General features: G+C 42.6%; 1 protein-coding gene and 1 pseudogene across 1 annotated transcript in view; both read right to left on the reverse strand.

Moving 5' to 3' along the window:
- Positions 1-17,779, reverse strand: part of VWF (von Willebrand factor) — a 230,040-nt gene that overhangs the window by 142,263 nt on the left and 69,998 nt on the right. The window contains exons 18-19 of the mRNA XM_077825238.1: positions 15,188-15,348; positions 3,524-3,627 (exon numbers count right to left, since the gene is read on the reverse strand). Coding sequence (XP_077681364.1) covers positions 3,524-3,627; positions 15,188-15,348 — 265 coding nt within the window. The remainder of the gene's footprint in view (positions 1-3,523; positions 3,628-15,187; positions 15,349-17,779) is intronic.
- On the reverse strand, positions 1,953-2,128 carry LOC144259751 (U1 spliceosomal RNA; annotated as a pseudogene).

Here is a 17,779-nt window from a genome sequence, read left to right on the forward strand (position 1 = left end):
TTTTCACTGCAATATGAAACTGTTTATTAATTGTGTCAGGGAACACCACATCTGGCTCCCCCAGCCTTGTAGGAATTACAGTGTAGAGGGGCGTGTAGGCTAAACCACAGCTTTTTAGCTCTATTATCAGGGATCCTAGAACTCTGTTTGCCATGGAAAAAACACAGAATTGGTGTTGTTACGGAGACTCTTTAGTTTTTACATTTTATGAAAAAATAAAAACGTGTTAACTTGATTTTACTCAAAGTACCAATGTCACTTATTCAATGCATGCAACTTCTCCCCCTTGTGGTTGATTTTTGAATGCACTTGAAATTTACATAGCTAAACATAGTCCACTAAACTGCTTCCAGCATAGAGGTTACTCAACAGCCTATAGGGGTTCATGTTTTAATGCGTCTCGAATTTCACTTCAGCCTCCAGCCATGAGTAATTAAAGTTATGAAAACATGCCAAAAAAACTTTAAAAATCACCCCTAAAGACCACATCACTGAGTTTAGCAAGGGCAAATTTCACATTGCTGGTAATGTACTGTTCTGTATGCAGCAAAGCTGTCGATTACGTTCGAAGGCAGACAATTGTAGAACACATGGAAAGCACTCAACATAAACAATGAAAAGAAATGAAAGCAAGAGGCTAAAACAGCAGGGCCATCAAAAACAGTAAAGAAACAATGCACTGTGATTGGATTATTCTATTAACTTTATTTTATTGTAATGATTGACGGCACTGGTAGGCTTCAAACTTGCTTAAAAATTGTAAAAATATCAATAAAACATTGTGTTCAGCTGATACCGATATACATTGTGGCTAGGGAAACTGAAGTTCAGCATTTCATTTTAATCATGGAAAAATGCAGATTTTTGTGTTATTTTATCAGAAAATTGTGTTTGTTTTTTTAATCACAGAAAACTAGGATCCCTGTTTATTATAAAATAGCAGCTACTTATTAAACAGAGGCCCAGAACAGGAAAAGGAAATGGATACTGTAGGTGAGTTAGCATTAAAGAGCATTGAGAGATTGGTGAGAATTCTACTGGAAGCCTACACACGAGTTTGCTGCAAAATAACTACACTGGCTTTTAAGCCGCACTGTTTGTGCGCGTCAGTTTGTGGACATGATTATTTTGGAATTAAAACGTCCTTTTTCAATTCAGCTTTTACCCATTGAAAATTAAAATAATACCCTTGTATTTCAAAATAAGCATGTGCACACACGGGTTAGCAGGTGGGAATTAAATCTGATGTAGTTTTTTTGGTGCACGTTTGAGTGCAGACAAGGCCTACCACTAGAATAGCAGAGGATGCCGTAAGTCAAGGTTGTGTGGGCTGAGATGTACAGATGAAAAGTTCTACGTAAGAGTTAGGAAATATTGCTATTACCAGTGCCATGGCATAGCAGTATCCGGAAGCCCTCAGGACTGGAATAGCAAGGGGATGCTGTCGGTCCAAATGTAAGCATGTCAGCTGATCTGAGGGCGGGGGGGGGCGGGGGGCGCGTGCGGATGTAACAAGGCTGGAACAACAAGCAATGCTCTGGGCGAGGAGTGAAATACGCTGGTAGAGCTGCACGGGAACATATATATTTATATCCAGTATAAATCTATATTCAGCCTGCCGAAATGGCAGACCACAGGCAAAGACTAGAGCCTTGACACCACTGATCATGCTACTGACACCACCTAAGAACAGGCTGGCAGTAGTTGTAGCTCTCATTGTACTGTTAGAGCTAAGGCACACGGGGCCAGAGTTTCTCATTAGCAGCACACCGATACAAACTGCCCCAAGCCTACTTCTGCTACAGCAGCAGGTGTGCACTGCTCACTCAGGGCCAGGATTTGCAACACTAGGAGCCTAAAGTGAGGCTCCTAAATCCATAATAAGGCACCTAAATAAGCAGCCTGATTTTCAAAAGTGCCAAGCAGCCAGAAGCTCCCAATAACCTCAACAGGAAGAGCTGGGACCTCACCACTTTTAAAAATCAAGCCTCTTCTGACAAATTATGCAGTCGAGTTTCCCGCATTTGGGGAAATCGCAGGAGTCAGCACACCCGCAGTGCAATGGGTGAGCCTCACCCTGGGAAAACCACCTTCGTGGTCATGGTCTCTCTCCTGCCAGGGTGAGGAGAAGCAAAGTGGGTAACTGCGCTTGGCATAAGGGGAGGAGCAAGGGGCAAACACAGCACTTCTGGTGCTGCAGCTGGAATTCTCCCCACCACAACCAAGCTACAGGAATCGAACTTAGAACCTCTGTGCACCAGAGCACAGACTTCTGCTACTTGAGCTAATAGAGCAACACCATTAGCTTATGGCAGCCGTAGAACCTAACCCTATATAGGCTACCCACCTGAGAGGAACAGGACACATTTAGTCCAGGAATAATGATACTGACCTCCTTCATGCTAGGTGAAGGGAGGAGCAGATAGTCTACTGTACAAAACTGCATGTTACCTGTCTACAATAGTTGTATATGACATAAAACATATCTTATGTATATGACACACACAGTTATTATACAGATGTATAATACTTCTTACAGAGGAAGCTTGAGGAGACACAGCAAGGCCTTAGGGTATCACAATAATGGGTGAGGATCTATGGCCTGTATTATACATGAGGTCAGAATAGATCATCATAATGGTCCCTCCCAGTCTTAAAAGCTATGAATCTGTAATAATAACAAACAATAACATCTATCTCTTATACAGCACTTTCCCCCAGTAGGTGTCACAGTGTTTTACAAATGATGGTTAAGTATCATTATCCCCATTTTACATATGGGGAAACTGAGGAACAGAGAGGTGATGTGACTTGCCCAAGGTCACCCAGTTGGCCAATGGCAAAGCAAAGAATAGAGCCTTATGTTCTCATATTTTTATGTACATAAGGCCTGTCCCTAACTTATGGTACATCTGTCCATTAGCTGGTGCAGACAGGAACAACAATCCAAAAGAAAGGACATCCCAAGACTATAACAGGGTTCAAAAAAGAACTAGATAAGTTCCTGGAGGATAGGTCCATCAATGGCTATTAGCCAGGATGGGCAGGGATGGTGTCCCTCGCCTCTGTTTGCCAGAAGCCGGGAATGGCCAACAGGGAATGGATCACTTGATAATTACCTGTTCTGTTCATTACCTCTGGGGCACCTGGCATTGGTCACTGTCGGAAGACAGCATAGTGGGCTAGATGGACCTTTAGTCTGATACAGTATGGCCTTTCTTTTCTTCCTTTCTTCTTATGTAACCTAGTTCTCCTGAGTCCCAATCCAGTGTTCTATCCTTTAGGCCATACTGCTGCCGCTAGCCATGAATCTATGAATAATCATACTCTGGACCTAACCAGATGTGATCATGCAGTGCTGGTCAAGAGCACACCAAGCACTTTTCACTGCTATTAGTCCAACGTTTTAATGCATCCTCTTTCCTATCCCCACTTCCTTCAGTAAGTGGCGGGGGAAAGAAAACATCATTTTAAAAATCGTCAATCATTACTGCAGACTTAAAATACAATGCAAATAGCTCACCAAGTGTTACAGTCTTTGTTCACTGTCTCTCCTTTAGCGTATTCTCTTCCATTGTGGAAACATGGGCACTTCTCAGGAACAACGCATTTGTTTTCATGTCGTACCTAAAAATAAAAACCCCACACACATTTTATCAGCAGTTTGGCCCCTTAATATCTGCTAGTATAAATTACAAGCACACTGAAGGAAAACAAACATGAGAAAATGCAGATGCAATAGCAAAGGAGACAAGCCTATCCTGAACAAAGCCAGAGATGCATGAAATGCAACCTCTTCTCCACTCTGGAGGAAAAGGTGGAAGGGACTGGACGTTGGAGGAAGTTGCTGAGAGAAACCGGGGCAGTAAAATAGAATAGACCAGAAGAGAACTTACTGAGGAACTGATGAGAAAGACTAAACATGGGATAGGGTGAAGAAGGATAAAGAAAAAAAGAATGTGGTTACTATGACGAGCGGAGGGGAAGCTTGCAGTGAGCGATTCACAAGCACTAGGTATCCCAAGCATAACAAGCTAGAAGATGATCGCACCAGGAAGAAGCCAGAAGTAGAGTTAAGGCTGATTAGCAGTCAAAGGACAAACACTGAAAAGAAACCCACAGAAGAAACAGTATCCAGTGAAACTGACCGTGACCACAAGAAAAGAGCACAGCTCAGGCCATTTGTAGCTCTGATAAAGCAAACTGATTAGGTTGGTGCCTTGCAGATGCTGGGAGTATTTGCCAGTGCTCTGCCAACTGCAGATTAATGACCCAAAGAACAGCTCCCTTGAGAGGGTATTCCACAGACTAATAGATTTTACGATTGGGGAATGTCTCATTATATTCAGCCTATTTTTTCCTGTCTTAACTTTATCCCATTATTTGTATTTATAGCCCTCCACTTTTATATACTACTAAGCGTCTTCCTCTTCAAATACACACACATTTGGCCAAATTTGTTCTTTTAATCTCTTTCCTGAGACATCAGTCCTTCCAGACCCTTCAGCTATTTCTGTTACTTTTCTCTGAATTTTCTTAAATTTATCACAGACTTTCCACAATGGAGATGCCCACAACTACGGAGTCGGGCAAAAACCAGCATGGGTTTGGTTTTGCTAAAATCTGGTTTTGGTTTATGGCCTATTGGAATACAGAATATTTCCCCCCACCAAGGCCCAAAATCTCAAAACTCACCTGCTCACTTTTAACTGTCAAAGTGAAATAATCACTTTTGCATCCTTCATATGTCTGAATTGGAAATGAGACCCATCTAGTCTGACTGCCAGGGTGAGTCAGCAGAATATCTCTGCACTTCCACACAAGGTCCTAGAACTTGGCATCTGCTCAAAGGGTCAGCACTGGCCCCATCTATTCAGTACTAAACACAGGTTCTGAAACTGTGGTCCATGGACCATTAGAAGTCCACAGAGAGCTGGCTGATCACATGGGGTATGTCTACACAACAGCTGAGAAGGTGCTCCCCAGCATGGGTAGATAGACATACACTAGCAGAGTGGCTGGGGCAACACAGATAACTACTCAGGTTAGCCGCCTGAGTATGTACCTGAGAAAAATGACTGGAAGAAAGAATATTTTCCTGAATATAAGGGAGGCGAAATAAGCCATGTTTTCTCTCTCTTTCAGTTTGCAATGGATGGGAATGGCCACGTTCACTTAATATATTATCGTCCATACCAGTGGAACAGAAATGATGAATAATATATTTGAGAGTCCTGTAATAAAGTCAGTGCAGCAGAGGGAAAAAGAAGCTGAGATATTGGCAATAGGGAGGAACATATCCCACATAATGTGGTTCACGGTATGAAAAAGTTTGAGAATCCCAATGATAAAAAATAGCGTGGTTTTCAAAACAGCAGTTTCAACTAGTACAGTTCAATTTATCCTTTCTATAATTTTGCCAAGACAAGACACAGTTAAAAAACTTTCTGAAAGCTGTTTTCAAGACTAGGTAGTGACCTACTCTCAGTTTTCAAAATCACATGTTACTTTTGTAGTGTATGTTGGCCCCAGAATAGGGATTTTTCAGTTTTGTTTTGTTCTTTTAAATAGACGATGCCTAGCAGTTCCGGAGACAGCTACTCACTCAGTAACGTGTTTAGCTCATACACAAGGTTTTATGTAGCCTGAATTGACACACTTCTTGGCACTTATATTTTGTATAACAACTAACCCAGAATATTAATGCAAAGCATTTTACGTTACAGAGGGCCTTATAACCACATACAGCCCAAAGTGCTCTATGGTCTTTCAAGGGCACTATTATGCAATGTAAGTCCAAGCCCATGGAGGTCAAGTGCGGGCAGAGGTACCCTTCCCCAGTGTGATGTCCTAGAGGCATTGCTTCAGACTCAATCTCCATACCTCCAGTAGCACAGAGGGAGAATAGGCCAGATGAGATCCCAGTTATGCCCTTTGAAAAGGTGCAGCATTTGCTCTCCTTCCCTCATTTCAAAGTGAGCTCCTGGTGGCACATAGGAAGACTGTGTTTGTGGCCCCACTCTTACCCCTCCACTTCCCAGCTCTTCTGTGGAACTTAGCACCACTGTCAGCACTAGGCTTGAGTATGACCAATAGCTCAGTGGTTTGAGCATTGGCCTGCTAAACCCAGGGTTGGGAGTTTAATCCTTGAGAGGGCCATTTAGGAATGTGGGCCAAAAATTGGGAATTGGTCCTGCTTTGAGCAGGGGGTTAGATTAGATGACCTCCTGAGGTCCCTTCCAACCCTGATATTCTATGATTCAAGCTAACCTCCTTGGGCACAAAACCTGGGACTGGTGAAGGGGTTAATGAAGGGAAGATTGGTGCATTTTCTCCTTGGCCCCTTAGCCCTTCACACACTCATACAGAGCTAATCACAATCTACCCCTGACAGCACAGACTACACGGATAAGTGTCATTTTTCCCAGTACTAACATGCAGCCATCGCTGGGAAGAAAAGCAGCAACTATGAAATAATTGTGTAGACTGTTAAAGGCAGGGAGTGACAAATTCCTTATCCAGTTGAAACCATAGGCAGGGAATTAGGGATTCAGGAATATTAATAATTTTGCCTCCAAAACCACATGATCAGAAGCTCAGTTTTTAACTTCCATCCTGACGCAGGCAGCCCAGTGCCCCAACACCATGCTGGGTCATAGGTCTGTAATGACTGAAAGAAAAATGCCACATACCGCCTTGTCACCACTTCTGTCTGTAAACAGTCACATTTCCCGTGGAAGTCTTGCATCCAATAGATGCCTTCTCCTGTTTAGCACAGGAGATCTAACAGTCTCTCAGTTTAAGGTAGTGTGGGCATGGCTGCATGGGGAGGTAACCTCAAGAAAGGTCAGAGGACTGTAAGGAGAGTAGCTGCTGTTCACACCATCTCACATCCTCATTATTTATGTGGCTAACTAGTTGACGAAGGTTCCAGCTGTTTGGGGGATGTGCAAGAAACACAAACCGTTTGGCATTGTAATTGTTTAGATGTCCCATTCTTGGTACAAGATTTCTCAAAGCATTTTTAAAAATTAAAAAGAACACTTTAGGCTTCAAAATGTTTAAGGTTCCTCAGTCCTATCAGCCACTTTATTTGTGTTTAACTGTGATCTGCTCTGTCCTGCACTTTCCCCCTGCCCATGGAACCTCAGATTCTCTCATTCCACCTCTCCGTAAGCCAGGGTAGTAAAGTAGGAAAGGGAGAAAAATGCCCTCAGAGGCTTTGTTTACACTGGGAAAGTGCATCCTGTTGGAACACATTAACTAACATGCTTTAACTAACACAAAGCTAAGCACAACTTTACCCTTAGCAGGGATACAGACAGTCACGTTAAAAAATGTATTAACCATGATAGACTAGCATGTTTTAAAACATGCTACTTGTTCTTATCTATTCTAGATGCTAAGTCATGTTTATCATCATGTTAGTTAACCCTAATTTTCCAACCTAATGCATCTTCCTAGTGTAGCTATGGGCAGAGAGTTACTGAAAAGGAAGGAAAGGAGTACTTGTGGCACCTTAGAGACTAACAAATTTATCTGAGCATAGGCTTTTGTGAGCTACAGCTCACTTCATTGGATGCATGCAGTGGAAAATACAGTGGGGAGATTTATATCAGGTAAGGTGAGCTGGAAATGGCCCACCTTGATTATCATTACAAAAGGCTCCCCCCCCCCCACTCTCCTGCTGGTAATAGCTCACCTTACCTGATCACTCTCGTTACAGTGTGTATGGTGTATGTTCTCTGTGTATATAAATCTTCCCACTGTATTTTCCACTGAATGCATCAGAGGAAGTGAGCTGTAGCTCACGAAAGCTTATGCTCAAATAAATTTGTTAGTCCCTAAGGTGCCACAAACACTCCTTTTCTTTTTACAGATACAGACTAACATGGCTGCTACTCTGAAGAACGTGTGAGGAACAGTGTGTTTGTGTGGGGGGGGAAATAAACATGGGGAAATAGTTTTACTTTGTGTAATGACACATCCACTCCCAGTCTTTATTCAAGCCTAAGTTAACTGTATCCAGTTTGCAAATTAATTCCAATTCAGCACTCTCTCGTTGGAGTCTGTTTTTGAAGTTTTTTTGTTGAAGAATTGCAACTTTTAGGTCTGTAATCGAGTGATCAAAGAGATTGAAGTGTTCTCCGACTGGTTTTTGAATGTTATAATTCTTGACGTCTGATTTGTGTCCATTTCTCTCACCTATTCTTGGAGACTTCTGAGTTACAGTTTGTTGTCAGATCTGAACAAACCTGCAGTGAACAATTTATGTTAAAGCTGGTCAGAAAACCCAAATCATTCCCTTATAAAAAAAAAATTGGGAACCTTCCCCCCACCAGCGCCAGTTTCCAAATTTTCCAATGGAAATGTCAGGCTTTCCATGGGATTTTTCTAAATGGTATAACATTTTGAAATTAACATTTTTATTTCATTTCGATATGCTGAAACAAAATGAATGTTTTTGGTTTTGATTTCAAATGTCATTTCATTTCATTTCAGTTTCTGAAAACAAAAACAATTTTGATTTTCTATTTTGGGCTTCTGTCCATCCGTCCTCAACCCCTGACCTCTCCCTTTTTTATATTCCCCTCTTTTTTCCACTAGAGTGGGGAAACCCCTACTTTTCACACTTTTTTTTTAAGCCTGGAAGTAGTTGGCAAAGTCATAAGCAAGTGAGAAAGAGTAGGGTTTTTTTCCACAATTTTGCACACATAGTTACTGATTTCCAGTGTTTTGAGGTAGAAAAATGTAAAAATATATGAAAAGTGGGGTTTTTCCCATTCCAATGGGGGAAAAGGGGGGAACATAAAAAGGGAGAGAAAGGGAAGGGGGGAAACAAAAAATCCAAACTAGAAAATTAAACAATGGGGAAATGGGGAATGTATAAATAAAACTGAAATTCTTGTTTCCCAAAAACAAAATATTTTAAGTTAAAAAAAAATGTTGAGGGTTTTTTTTTTTATTGTCAGATGTAAATTATTTTTTTGTTTGTTTTGAATTTTGCAATTGGAAAAAAATTAAAAATTATTTAAATCAACATTTCACCTGGAAAATTTCAGCTTAAATGAAACTACGTTTTCTGAGGGGACACTTTTTCCATCAAAAAATTTAAAACAGTTCCAATTTATACGATGGCTCCTCCTTCATACTGTCCTTTTTTATTATTCAAATATGTTATTCACAACTGTTCAACAAGCAATTTGCATTAACACAGCAGAACCTATGGATCGCTCTGTGGATTGTAGTTAACCCAGTTAACACATTTTCAAGTAAAAAGAACAGGAGGACTTGTGGCACCTTAGAGACTAACCAATTTATCTGAGCATGAGCTTTCGTGAGCCACAGCTACAATGTGTTAGTCTCTAAGGTGCCACAAGTACGCCTGTTCTTTTTGCGAATACAGACTAACACGGCTGGTACTCTGAAACCTGACATTTTTAAGTATGTCTCTGTCTATGCTAAGGGCAACATTGTGTTTATCATCACGTGTTGCAGTAAGCATTTGTTCTTCGTGCTGGATCATTGGTCACAAAAACCACATGGCATTGGGTTTCTTGATTGGATGCTTTAGGCTTTAAAAGCAAGGGGATTTCCTCTTCCCGTTCATGAATTATTTGTAAGCATTCTGATTGTCTGACTAATTTATTGTGCAAATAACAAAAAGACCTTTTGAAATGTCCACAAGTGCACTTCTGGTGATAATACTTGTGCAAATATTTATTTATGCTAGTATTCAAGATACTTTTGCTTCCGACAGATATTCCTGCAAACAACAATTATTCCCCTGAAGGTTTGAGAATTAAAAGGGTCCTGGGGACCAGCAAAGTGAATTGGGAAGTCTCATTTGTGAAAAATATTCACAATTGCTTTTTTGGTTGCATTTGCTCAGCTCTACTCATCACTAATCTGGAAAATACCAAGATCATTACATTATTTAATTTCCACCCCATCTCTATCTTTAGGAATACTCTGGGGAGGAGAAACTGGCATCCAATCAAATTGCACGGCTAAAAAGGAGCATTTCACACCAGATTGATATTAAAATCTTGTCACCTGTGGCGAAGGCTGCTGTGAGCACAAGGTTAAGCTGGTTGCCAAACGCAGCATCAGGAATGATTCTTCCCCGAGGCTCTTTTGATTGAACCTTTGGGGTATATTTTGTCTTGCTCTGGAGACTGTTCATTAGCATCAAGTGAGCATATCCCACCCAATCCATTTCAGGGGTTCCCCAGTGCCAGTGAATCTCAGACCTTTCCATTTTCTATACCCAGGTTCCCAGCAAGAGAGAAAAAAACAAAAAACAACCTGAGCCCTGATACTCTCTTTTTATGGCACAGGCTACAATGAAATAAGTATGCCTTCAGATGTTAACTTAGTCTGAGGATAGTTTCCAGAATGGAGGGTCTTGTGGGTTTTCTCACCTGCCAGAATGGAAATTAGCAAAATAGCAAGCAACTGCTCTAAGATTGAGTTCTACCAGTAGATTGAACTATACTGCCATCTAGTGGATAAAAGGGGCTAGCCCTCTTTTACCAGGTTTCAAGGGATGGTCCTAATCCTACAAAGCCTAAACTCAGGTGAATCATTCCACCGACTTCAATGGGGCAGTTTGCATCAAATTTCAAGAGCTGCGTCTTCTGGTAAGAGTCTTAGGGTATGTGCGCACTACGGAGACTAGACCATCATAGCTACGTCGGCATAGCCCCGTAGCATAGGGGATTTTTCGATTGGTGCAGGAACATCCCCTGCCCAAACAATATTAGCTACAGAAACACTCTTCCATTGATATAGCTGCACGTATGCTGGGATTTATGTTAGCAGAGCTACATCTTTCAGGGGTGTGGTTTTTCACACCCCGAACCAACATAGCTGTTCCAATATAACTTTCAAGTGTAGACCAAGGCTGATGCAGAAATTGTCTCGATGGTGGATCAAACCAGTTCAGAAAAAATAAGAACCTGTGCAGTAGCACTGGTTAAATAAAGCCACTGTGAATAATATTAGGCCTAGTCTACACTAGAAAATTAGGTTGGCTGAACTATGTTGGGCAGGGTATGAAAAATCCACACCCAAGTGGCGTATTGAAACCAGTGTAGACCGTGCTAGGCTGATGGAAGAATTCTTCCATCAACCTAGCTACTGGCTCTTGGGAAGGTGTATTACTTACGCCAATGGGGAAAGCATAGACGCCGGCATCCTCCGGGCCCAGGAGTTGCTCAACCCCTCGCTCTACCCCCGGTCCCACCACCCACCTGCCCCCTTCCCCCAAGCCTCCACCTCATCCCACTTCTTCCCACCCCTGCTCTGCCCAAGGCCTCGCCCCCACCCCACCCCTTCTCCCAAGTCCCCAACCCTGCCCACCTCTTCCCACCCCCACTCTGTCTCTTCCCTGCCTCTTCTCACCAAGTTCCACCCTCCCCTGAGGTGCCCTGTCCTCACTCCTCCCCCTTCCTCCCAGAGCCTCCTGCATGCCGCGAAACAGCTGACTGTGGCAGGCAGAAGGTGCTGGAAGAGAGGGGGAGGAGTTAATCAGTGGGGCTGCCAGCCAGTGGGAGGCGCTGTGGGGCTGTGGGGGAGGAGCTGGCTGCAAGTGGGTGCTAAGCAGCTGCTAATTTTTTTTGTGGGTGCTCCAGGGCTGGAGCACCTATGGAGTTAGCGCCTATAGGGGAAACCCCTCCTGTTGGCCTAGGTGGTGCCTACACTGAAGTGTACACATTTCAAGGGTAGACAAGCCCTCAGTTTCAAATGTTGGCATTTTCCCCCATTGAATAATTATGACTACTTTTTTCATTACATGAATAGCTCTACCCTGGACCTTCACCAGTTCCTGGAAGCAGCCCCAAATCTCAGATCCATTGCACAGATAGAGCAGATCAGGATAATTCTCATAGAATTTGGCATGAGCCCAAACAAACTGCAAATCTTTGGGAGGCTCACTTACTAACATTACTATATACTATGCTAGAAGATTCTCTCTCCCCCCAGCTAGGAAAATTAGTGGAATATTTTCAGCATTTGAAATCTGAAAAGTAGTAACACAGTTTTAATAAAGAGGAAAATGAATTATTCTTGTAGGTGAATAATTTGTCCTTGAAAGTATTGATGTGTAATCTCTCTCAATCACTGTTTTGTATCTGCCACAAAAGAGCGCTGTTGGAACTAACCCATTGCTAGCATTGCTCACTGCTGACACAAAAGACTGTAGCTGGAAGTACAAGGAGCTTTCCTCATCCTTGCTGCAACTCACAGTCTCAGCTGCTGTCATCAGAAAACAATTCTATTTTGGAGCAGAATCTGCCCCTATAAATGTCTGATTATCAGCAAATAGGGTACCAATTTTCCAACAAAACAAAACAAAAAAGGACAGTGATCCTGAAAATTACTGTCTAATAAGCCATCTAGTTTCTAGTAAGACATTGGAAGAAATACTGAAAGAGAAAAGAACTATACTCTCATACAAGAGAAAAAGCACCACCGGTCTATAAATCTACATAGTTGCTACAAATGAAGTCAACCACTGTTTTAGATAGAATTCAAAACTAGTGAACAAAGTGAATTCTCAAGGGCTGTTTAAAGAATTTCCATGGCAAAAGTTTTTCAATGGAAAATGGGTTTTTTGTTTACATGAACTTTTTTTTTGCCAAAAGTCTCTTTCTGAGGAAAATTACAATTTTTCATTGAAAAATCAAATGCCCCAAATGGAAACATTTTCTGTTTTCAAGCAAAAACCAAAATATTTTGACCGCAAACTGAAATACCAGGAGCGCCACCTCCCCTAACCAAGAAGGGAGGTCTTGATGCATTACGGAAGATGTAGTTGACCAAGGAGCCCAGCCTAAAGAGGAGAATGGGAACATGAGGTACCTGAACTACAACTCCCAGGAGGCACCATTTCAGAATCAAAATGTATTGGATTGTGGCCAAAATATGTTGGGTTTTAACTTTTCTCCACAAACTCAGAATTTTCGGGGGGGCGGTGGGTGGGGGAACCAGTTTCTTATCAGCTCTAGAATGCATTATTATTGGTTAAAACCTGATACTGTGCCCCACATGCTTTAAAATGTCAACGAATAGACTGTCTGTGCTTGGAGCAGCTTACATTCTAAGTAGTGAGACATCAAAAAAAGAGATGCACTGGGGGCCCAGAGGGAGAGTGTCTTTTTATCTCTGTATTTATTAACGTTAGGTGGGTGACAGAATTTCTACTGATACAAGTTAGCATTAGTAAACATGGTGGAAGTCGTGACCAAAATTTTAAAAAATGGGTGCCTAAAGATGGGCTTTAAATTCCTATTTAGGAACTTACATCATTGGCCTCATTTTTCCAAAGTGCTCAGCACCCAGTAACTCCTATTGAAATTAGTGGGAACTACCGGCTACTTATCAGAGCATTTATTTGGGTGGCTACATACTAATTTAGGAGGCTAAATATAATCACTCATTTTATAAAACCTTGACCTTAACTTCTAGTAGAGCACATGCTTTCCTTTATTAACTAAAAGCAAATCTCCCCACACAAGGAAATCTGCACTACTTTGAGCTCAAACCTTAAATAGCTATAAACAAAAATCAGCACTTGCAGTTCCATGATTAACAGAAAACCTTTCCCTTTGGTTTATGCTAGGTTTGTAGGCAGGCAGATAAATGATCTAGTTTAGAAGACAGTATTAACAGGCCTTGGACTACTACAAATGCAGTTCCAACCAGAGTCTCCGAGTTTTAAGGAAAGTTAAATCAAGACACAACAAAACCCCTAGTTTGCCAGCATTTTTTTTCCCCAAAAGAATTTGTTCAACAATTTTTTTCCTTCATATGTCATATAAATTATTCACAGATAAATGTGTTCATTCTCCAATCAGTTTTACTAGGGGGAGTGGGCACAGAAGCACCGCCTACAGCAGCTTTATAAAAGATACATCGTGAGTTCTAACTGTAACCCACCCACATTGGCCTCTGGGCACTAGCAGCTGTGTGGGTGAGTGAGAGCTTAACCACTCCTCCTCACCTGGCTAGACAAGCCCCAATAGGTTGTGCAGCATCCCTACCCCATGCTCTGAGAATGACGGCTGCAGCATTCTCATAGATTCTACAGGGATTAAGGCCTGAAGGGACCATTAGATCATCTAGTCTGGCCTCCTGTATATCACAGGTTATTAAATCTCACCCAGATACTCCTATCTTGAGTCCACTGATGTAAATTAGACTAAAGCATATCTGTCCTCGGGACTAAACTGTTGTGTGGTAGGAGAGCCACACAGGCAGAGAGCAGGAGAAAGCAAGGTGCCACCAACACCTGAGGCCCCTGCAGTGCCAGGGAATTGATTAGTGAGATGATGCTAGCAAGTGATCCATGGCCCATGCTGAAGAGAAAGGCAAAAACCCTAAGTCCCTGCCAATCTGACCCTGGGGAAAAATTCCATCCTGACCCCAAAACTGGAGATAAGTTTGACTGAGCACAATAAGCAATGCACACGAGCCAGGAATCAAAAGCTATGTCTCCACTTGGAGCTGGGGGTGTGAATCCCAGCTCAAGTAGACATATTCCTCATAGCTCTCATTGTCGTAGAGTGCTAAAAATAGAATGTAGCCACAGCAGCATGAGCTCTAGGCTGGATTAGCCACCCAGAGTACGTGCCTATGGTCTCGGATGGGTACGTACTTGATATGGCAAGGCCATAGCGCAGCTCACGTTGCCACGGCTACATTCTATTTTTAGCATGCTAGCACAAAGAGAGCTAGCACTGGTCCACCCTGTCTGGTGTCCCATCTCCAGCTGTGGCCAATCTCAGATGCTTCAAAGAAAGGCAAAAGTCATCAGGGTAATTGGGCATTAGAAAAAAAAATCCTTCCTGCAGGTGGCCAGCTGAAACCCTAAATCATGAGATTTAATCATAGTCATTGTCTTGGTGCATAGTCATTCTGGCTGCTTTCTATGAAGGGGTGCTAAGTAGGGGGAAGGGGTTCTCTGTGCATTTTCCCTTCCCAATGCACCTGCTCTGGAGCATCAAAATGTGGCTCTTAGCACTCAATTATTATGCTACCTGTTGCAGAATACACTGCAACCAACCACATGGTTTTGAAGAGCAGGAAAGCTGTGAATGGGAAAGAATGAAAGCAAGAACATCAGGATGATCCACTTTTATTTGTCTCAGTTAGTAAACATAGCAATTCACATTTTGCTTACCATTCCTTTGGGACAGAGGCATCCAGATATGCAGCCATGGCTAACACACTCTAAGTCGTAGTTCTGGCAGGTCTTGGTACACTCTATCCCTTCAGCTCTTGGGTTATTTGGAGGACAAACAAACTTGTCCATAGGTGCCCTGCATGTCAAGCTTCTTTTTACTTGAAGGAAGAAAATGTAAACAATTGTAATTAAGAAGAAAATTTCACTAGGATAACTTCGCTCCTAGGGATCTGTCAGCATTTTGATCAGAAAGTTGGTTTTGCTAAAGGACTAAAGCAGAACACAGGTTCCATACCCAGTTTCCCATGCCTGTGTGGCTAGAGGGTGACGTTTCTAAAAACCCCAGTGAATCTCAATGGGATAACACACGAAAGTTGTACTGCTTTAACTACACCAGTATAGTTAATGCAGTACAATCCCTTAATGTGGGCACAGTTACACTGAGAGAAAGGTGCCAGTATAGGTGATGCCCCTTAAAGAAGAGGAATAAGGTATATCAGTGTAAAGCACTCAGTATAATTGCATCTTCGCTAGGCTGGTACAACTATAGGCATGTCAACAGTGTACACTCCATTATGGCAGCGTGCCGAGTACACACAATACACACACCCCCTAGCATGGGTATAAATAGCAGTGTATACCATAAGGCTCTGCTTAGATGACTAAAGACATGCCAGAGCCTCAGGGTATGCACCCTACACAGTTCTCTGCATGCCCAAGCAGTGCCTCTCCCATCTATACGCGGTTATTTGTAGCAGCATAGCGTCCTGCTGTCTCCCTGCTGCAGAGCCTATCCTCACCAGAAAGCAAGACTCCAGTAGCAGGGATGTGCTCCATCAAGGAAAGGCAATAGGGAAAGTCTCTGACAGCTCCAGTAAAAGAAAATCACCCTGTGACACCCTGGCACTCCAACAGTCACCACGATCATGTAATTAGGATAGGTTTTGTACAAAGTGTGCCTCGTGAGGTATCATTCTAAAAGTCTTGATCTGCTAGACAGTAACATCTTGTTGGATTGTATGTGCTGTTGTCATATGTGAAGTTATGAAGTCTAGCTACGTGTGTGTTACTGAAATGTGCTGGGAGGTTGAAAACACCCACAAGCCGCCTTATAATAATAAAAAGGCCAAACAAGGTTAATGGCTTATTGAGGAAAGGCACACGGATTACCCCAGGAACTGTGTACAACAGAAACCTCTCAGAGATAGCACTGCACAATGGAAACTGTCTGACCCAGGTCACAGCAAAGAGCTTTCCCGCAAGTGGGAAGAAGATATAAAAGGGGAGAAATGCCATCATGAAGGTTCCCCATTCTCCCTACAACAACACCCCTGGAAATACTGAGGAACCAGGACTGAACTGGGGGAAGTGATGGTCCCAGGCTAGAGGGATTTCTAGCCTGTGTATGAAAACCTGGACAACCCAAACTGCAGAGCCTAGGCAGCTTGTGCCTTAAGAATCTGCCAGCCTGTTTATCACTCAGGGTGAGAATCTGACAATTCATATCCTACTTATCTAGTGTGTTAAGCTCAGTTTGCGGTTTTGTTTATTTACTAAGGCAATCTGCTTTGATCTGTTTGCTATCACTTAAAATCTCTCTTTTGTAGTTAATAAACTTGTTTTTGTTTTGACTAAAACCAGCATGTGGAAATCATACTTGGGGCAGAAATCTGTGTATATTCCTCTCCACATTGAGGGAGGGATGAATTTCATGAGCTTAAGCTGTGCAGTTCCCTGTGCAGTGCAAGATGGTATAAATTTGGGTTTACCCTTCAAAGCGGGGTGTGCACTTGAGTAACTGGGCAGTTCCTTAGGTGAGCCTTCCCATGCAGAGCTGATCTCATGTGTGAAGCTGCAGCTGGGTGTGTCCCTACCTGTGTGTATGCTAGTGAAAGAGCAAGGTTGGAGAGTTTAGCAACTTGTCACAGTGGCACAGTGTGAGAGGGAGCCCAGGCTGGTGGGTCAGGTGGGCTCAGTGGTACCCCAGTTCCAGGTGGCATCCTTCGGGGTAGGTGGGGGGAACCCATCACACACCCCTCTGACCAACATAGTTATAAAGTTACCAGACTTTTGCGGTATCCATTTTTTAATGGAGAGTCAACATTTTCCAACCAGCTCTTGATATATTTATTTGTAATTATTTCTATTTAAATAATATCTAAATAGATGCCTATCCAAGGCCCTAGGTGCCCTAACACACCATTCGCAATACCAGTAAAGCTCAGCAGCACTGAAGTAATCAGTTCAACTGGCATTCAGCCAACTCTATCCCTTCATGGTCCTGGAAGCATACACCTTTGGCCCTCTCCAAACCCCCTCTTAAATAGGTGTCTTTTGCAGCTTTTCCAGAAAGTCACTCAATTTGGGCTCTTTCTGACAAGTGTTAGAACAAGTTCCAGATTCCCAGAGCCTGCACAGTGAACACCTTACCAGCTGGCCCCTCTCTTTTATAACAAATGGGATCCAGCTCACATGCCCCTGTGGACCACAGCTCTGTTAGGACAGCATTGGGAGAGAAGGGGTCCCTCTTGTAGGCTGGTTCCAGGCCATTTAGGGCTGTATAGTTCATAACCAACAGCTTAGACATGC

This window comes from Eretmochelys imbricata, chromosome 1 (genome assembly GCF_965152235.1).
Source record: "Eretmochelys imbricata isolate rEreImb1 chromosome 1, rEreImb1.hap1, whole genome shotgun sequence".
Taxonomy (NCBI): domain Eukaryota; kingdom Metazoa; phylum Chordata; order Testudines; family Cheloniidae; genus Eretmochelys; species Eretmochelys imbricata.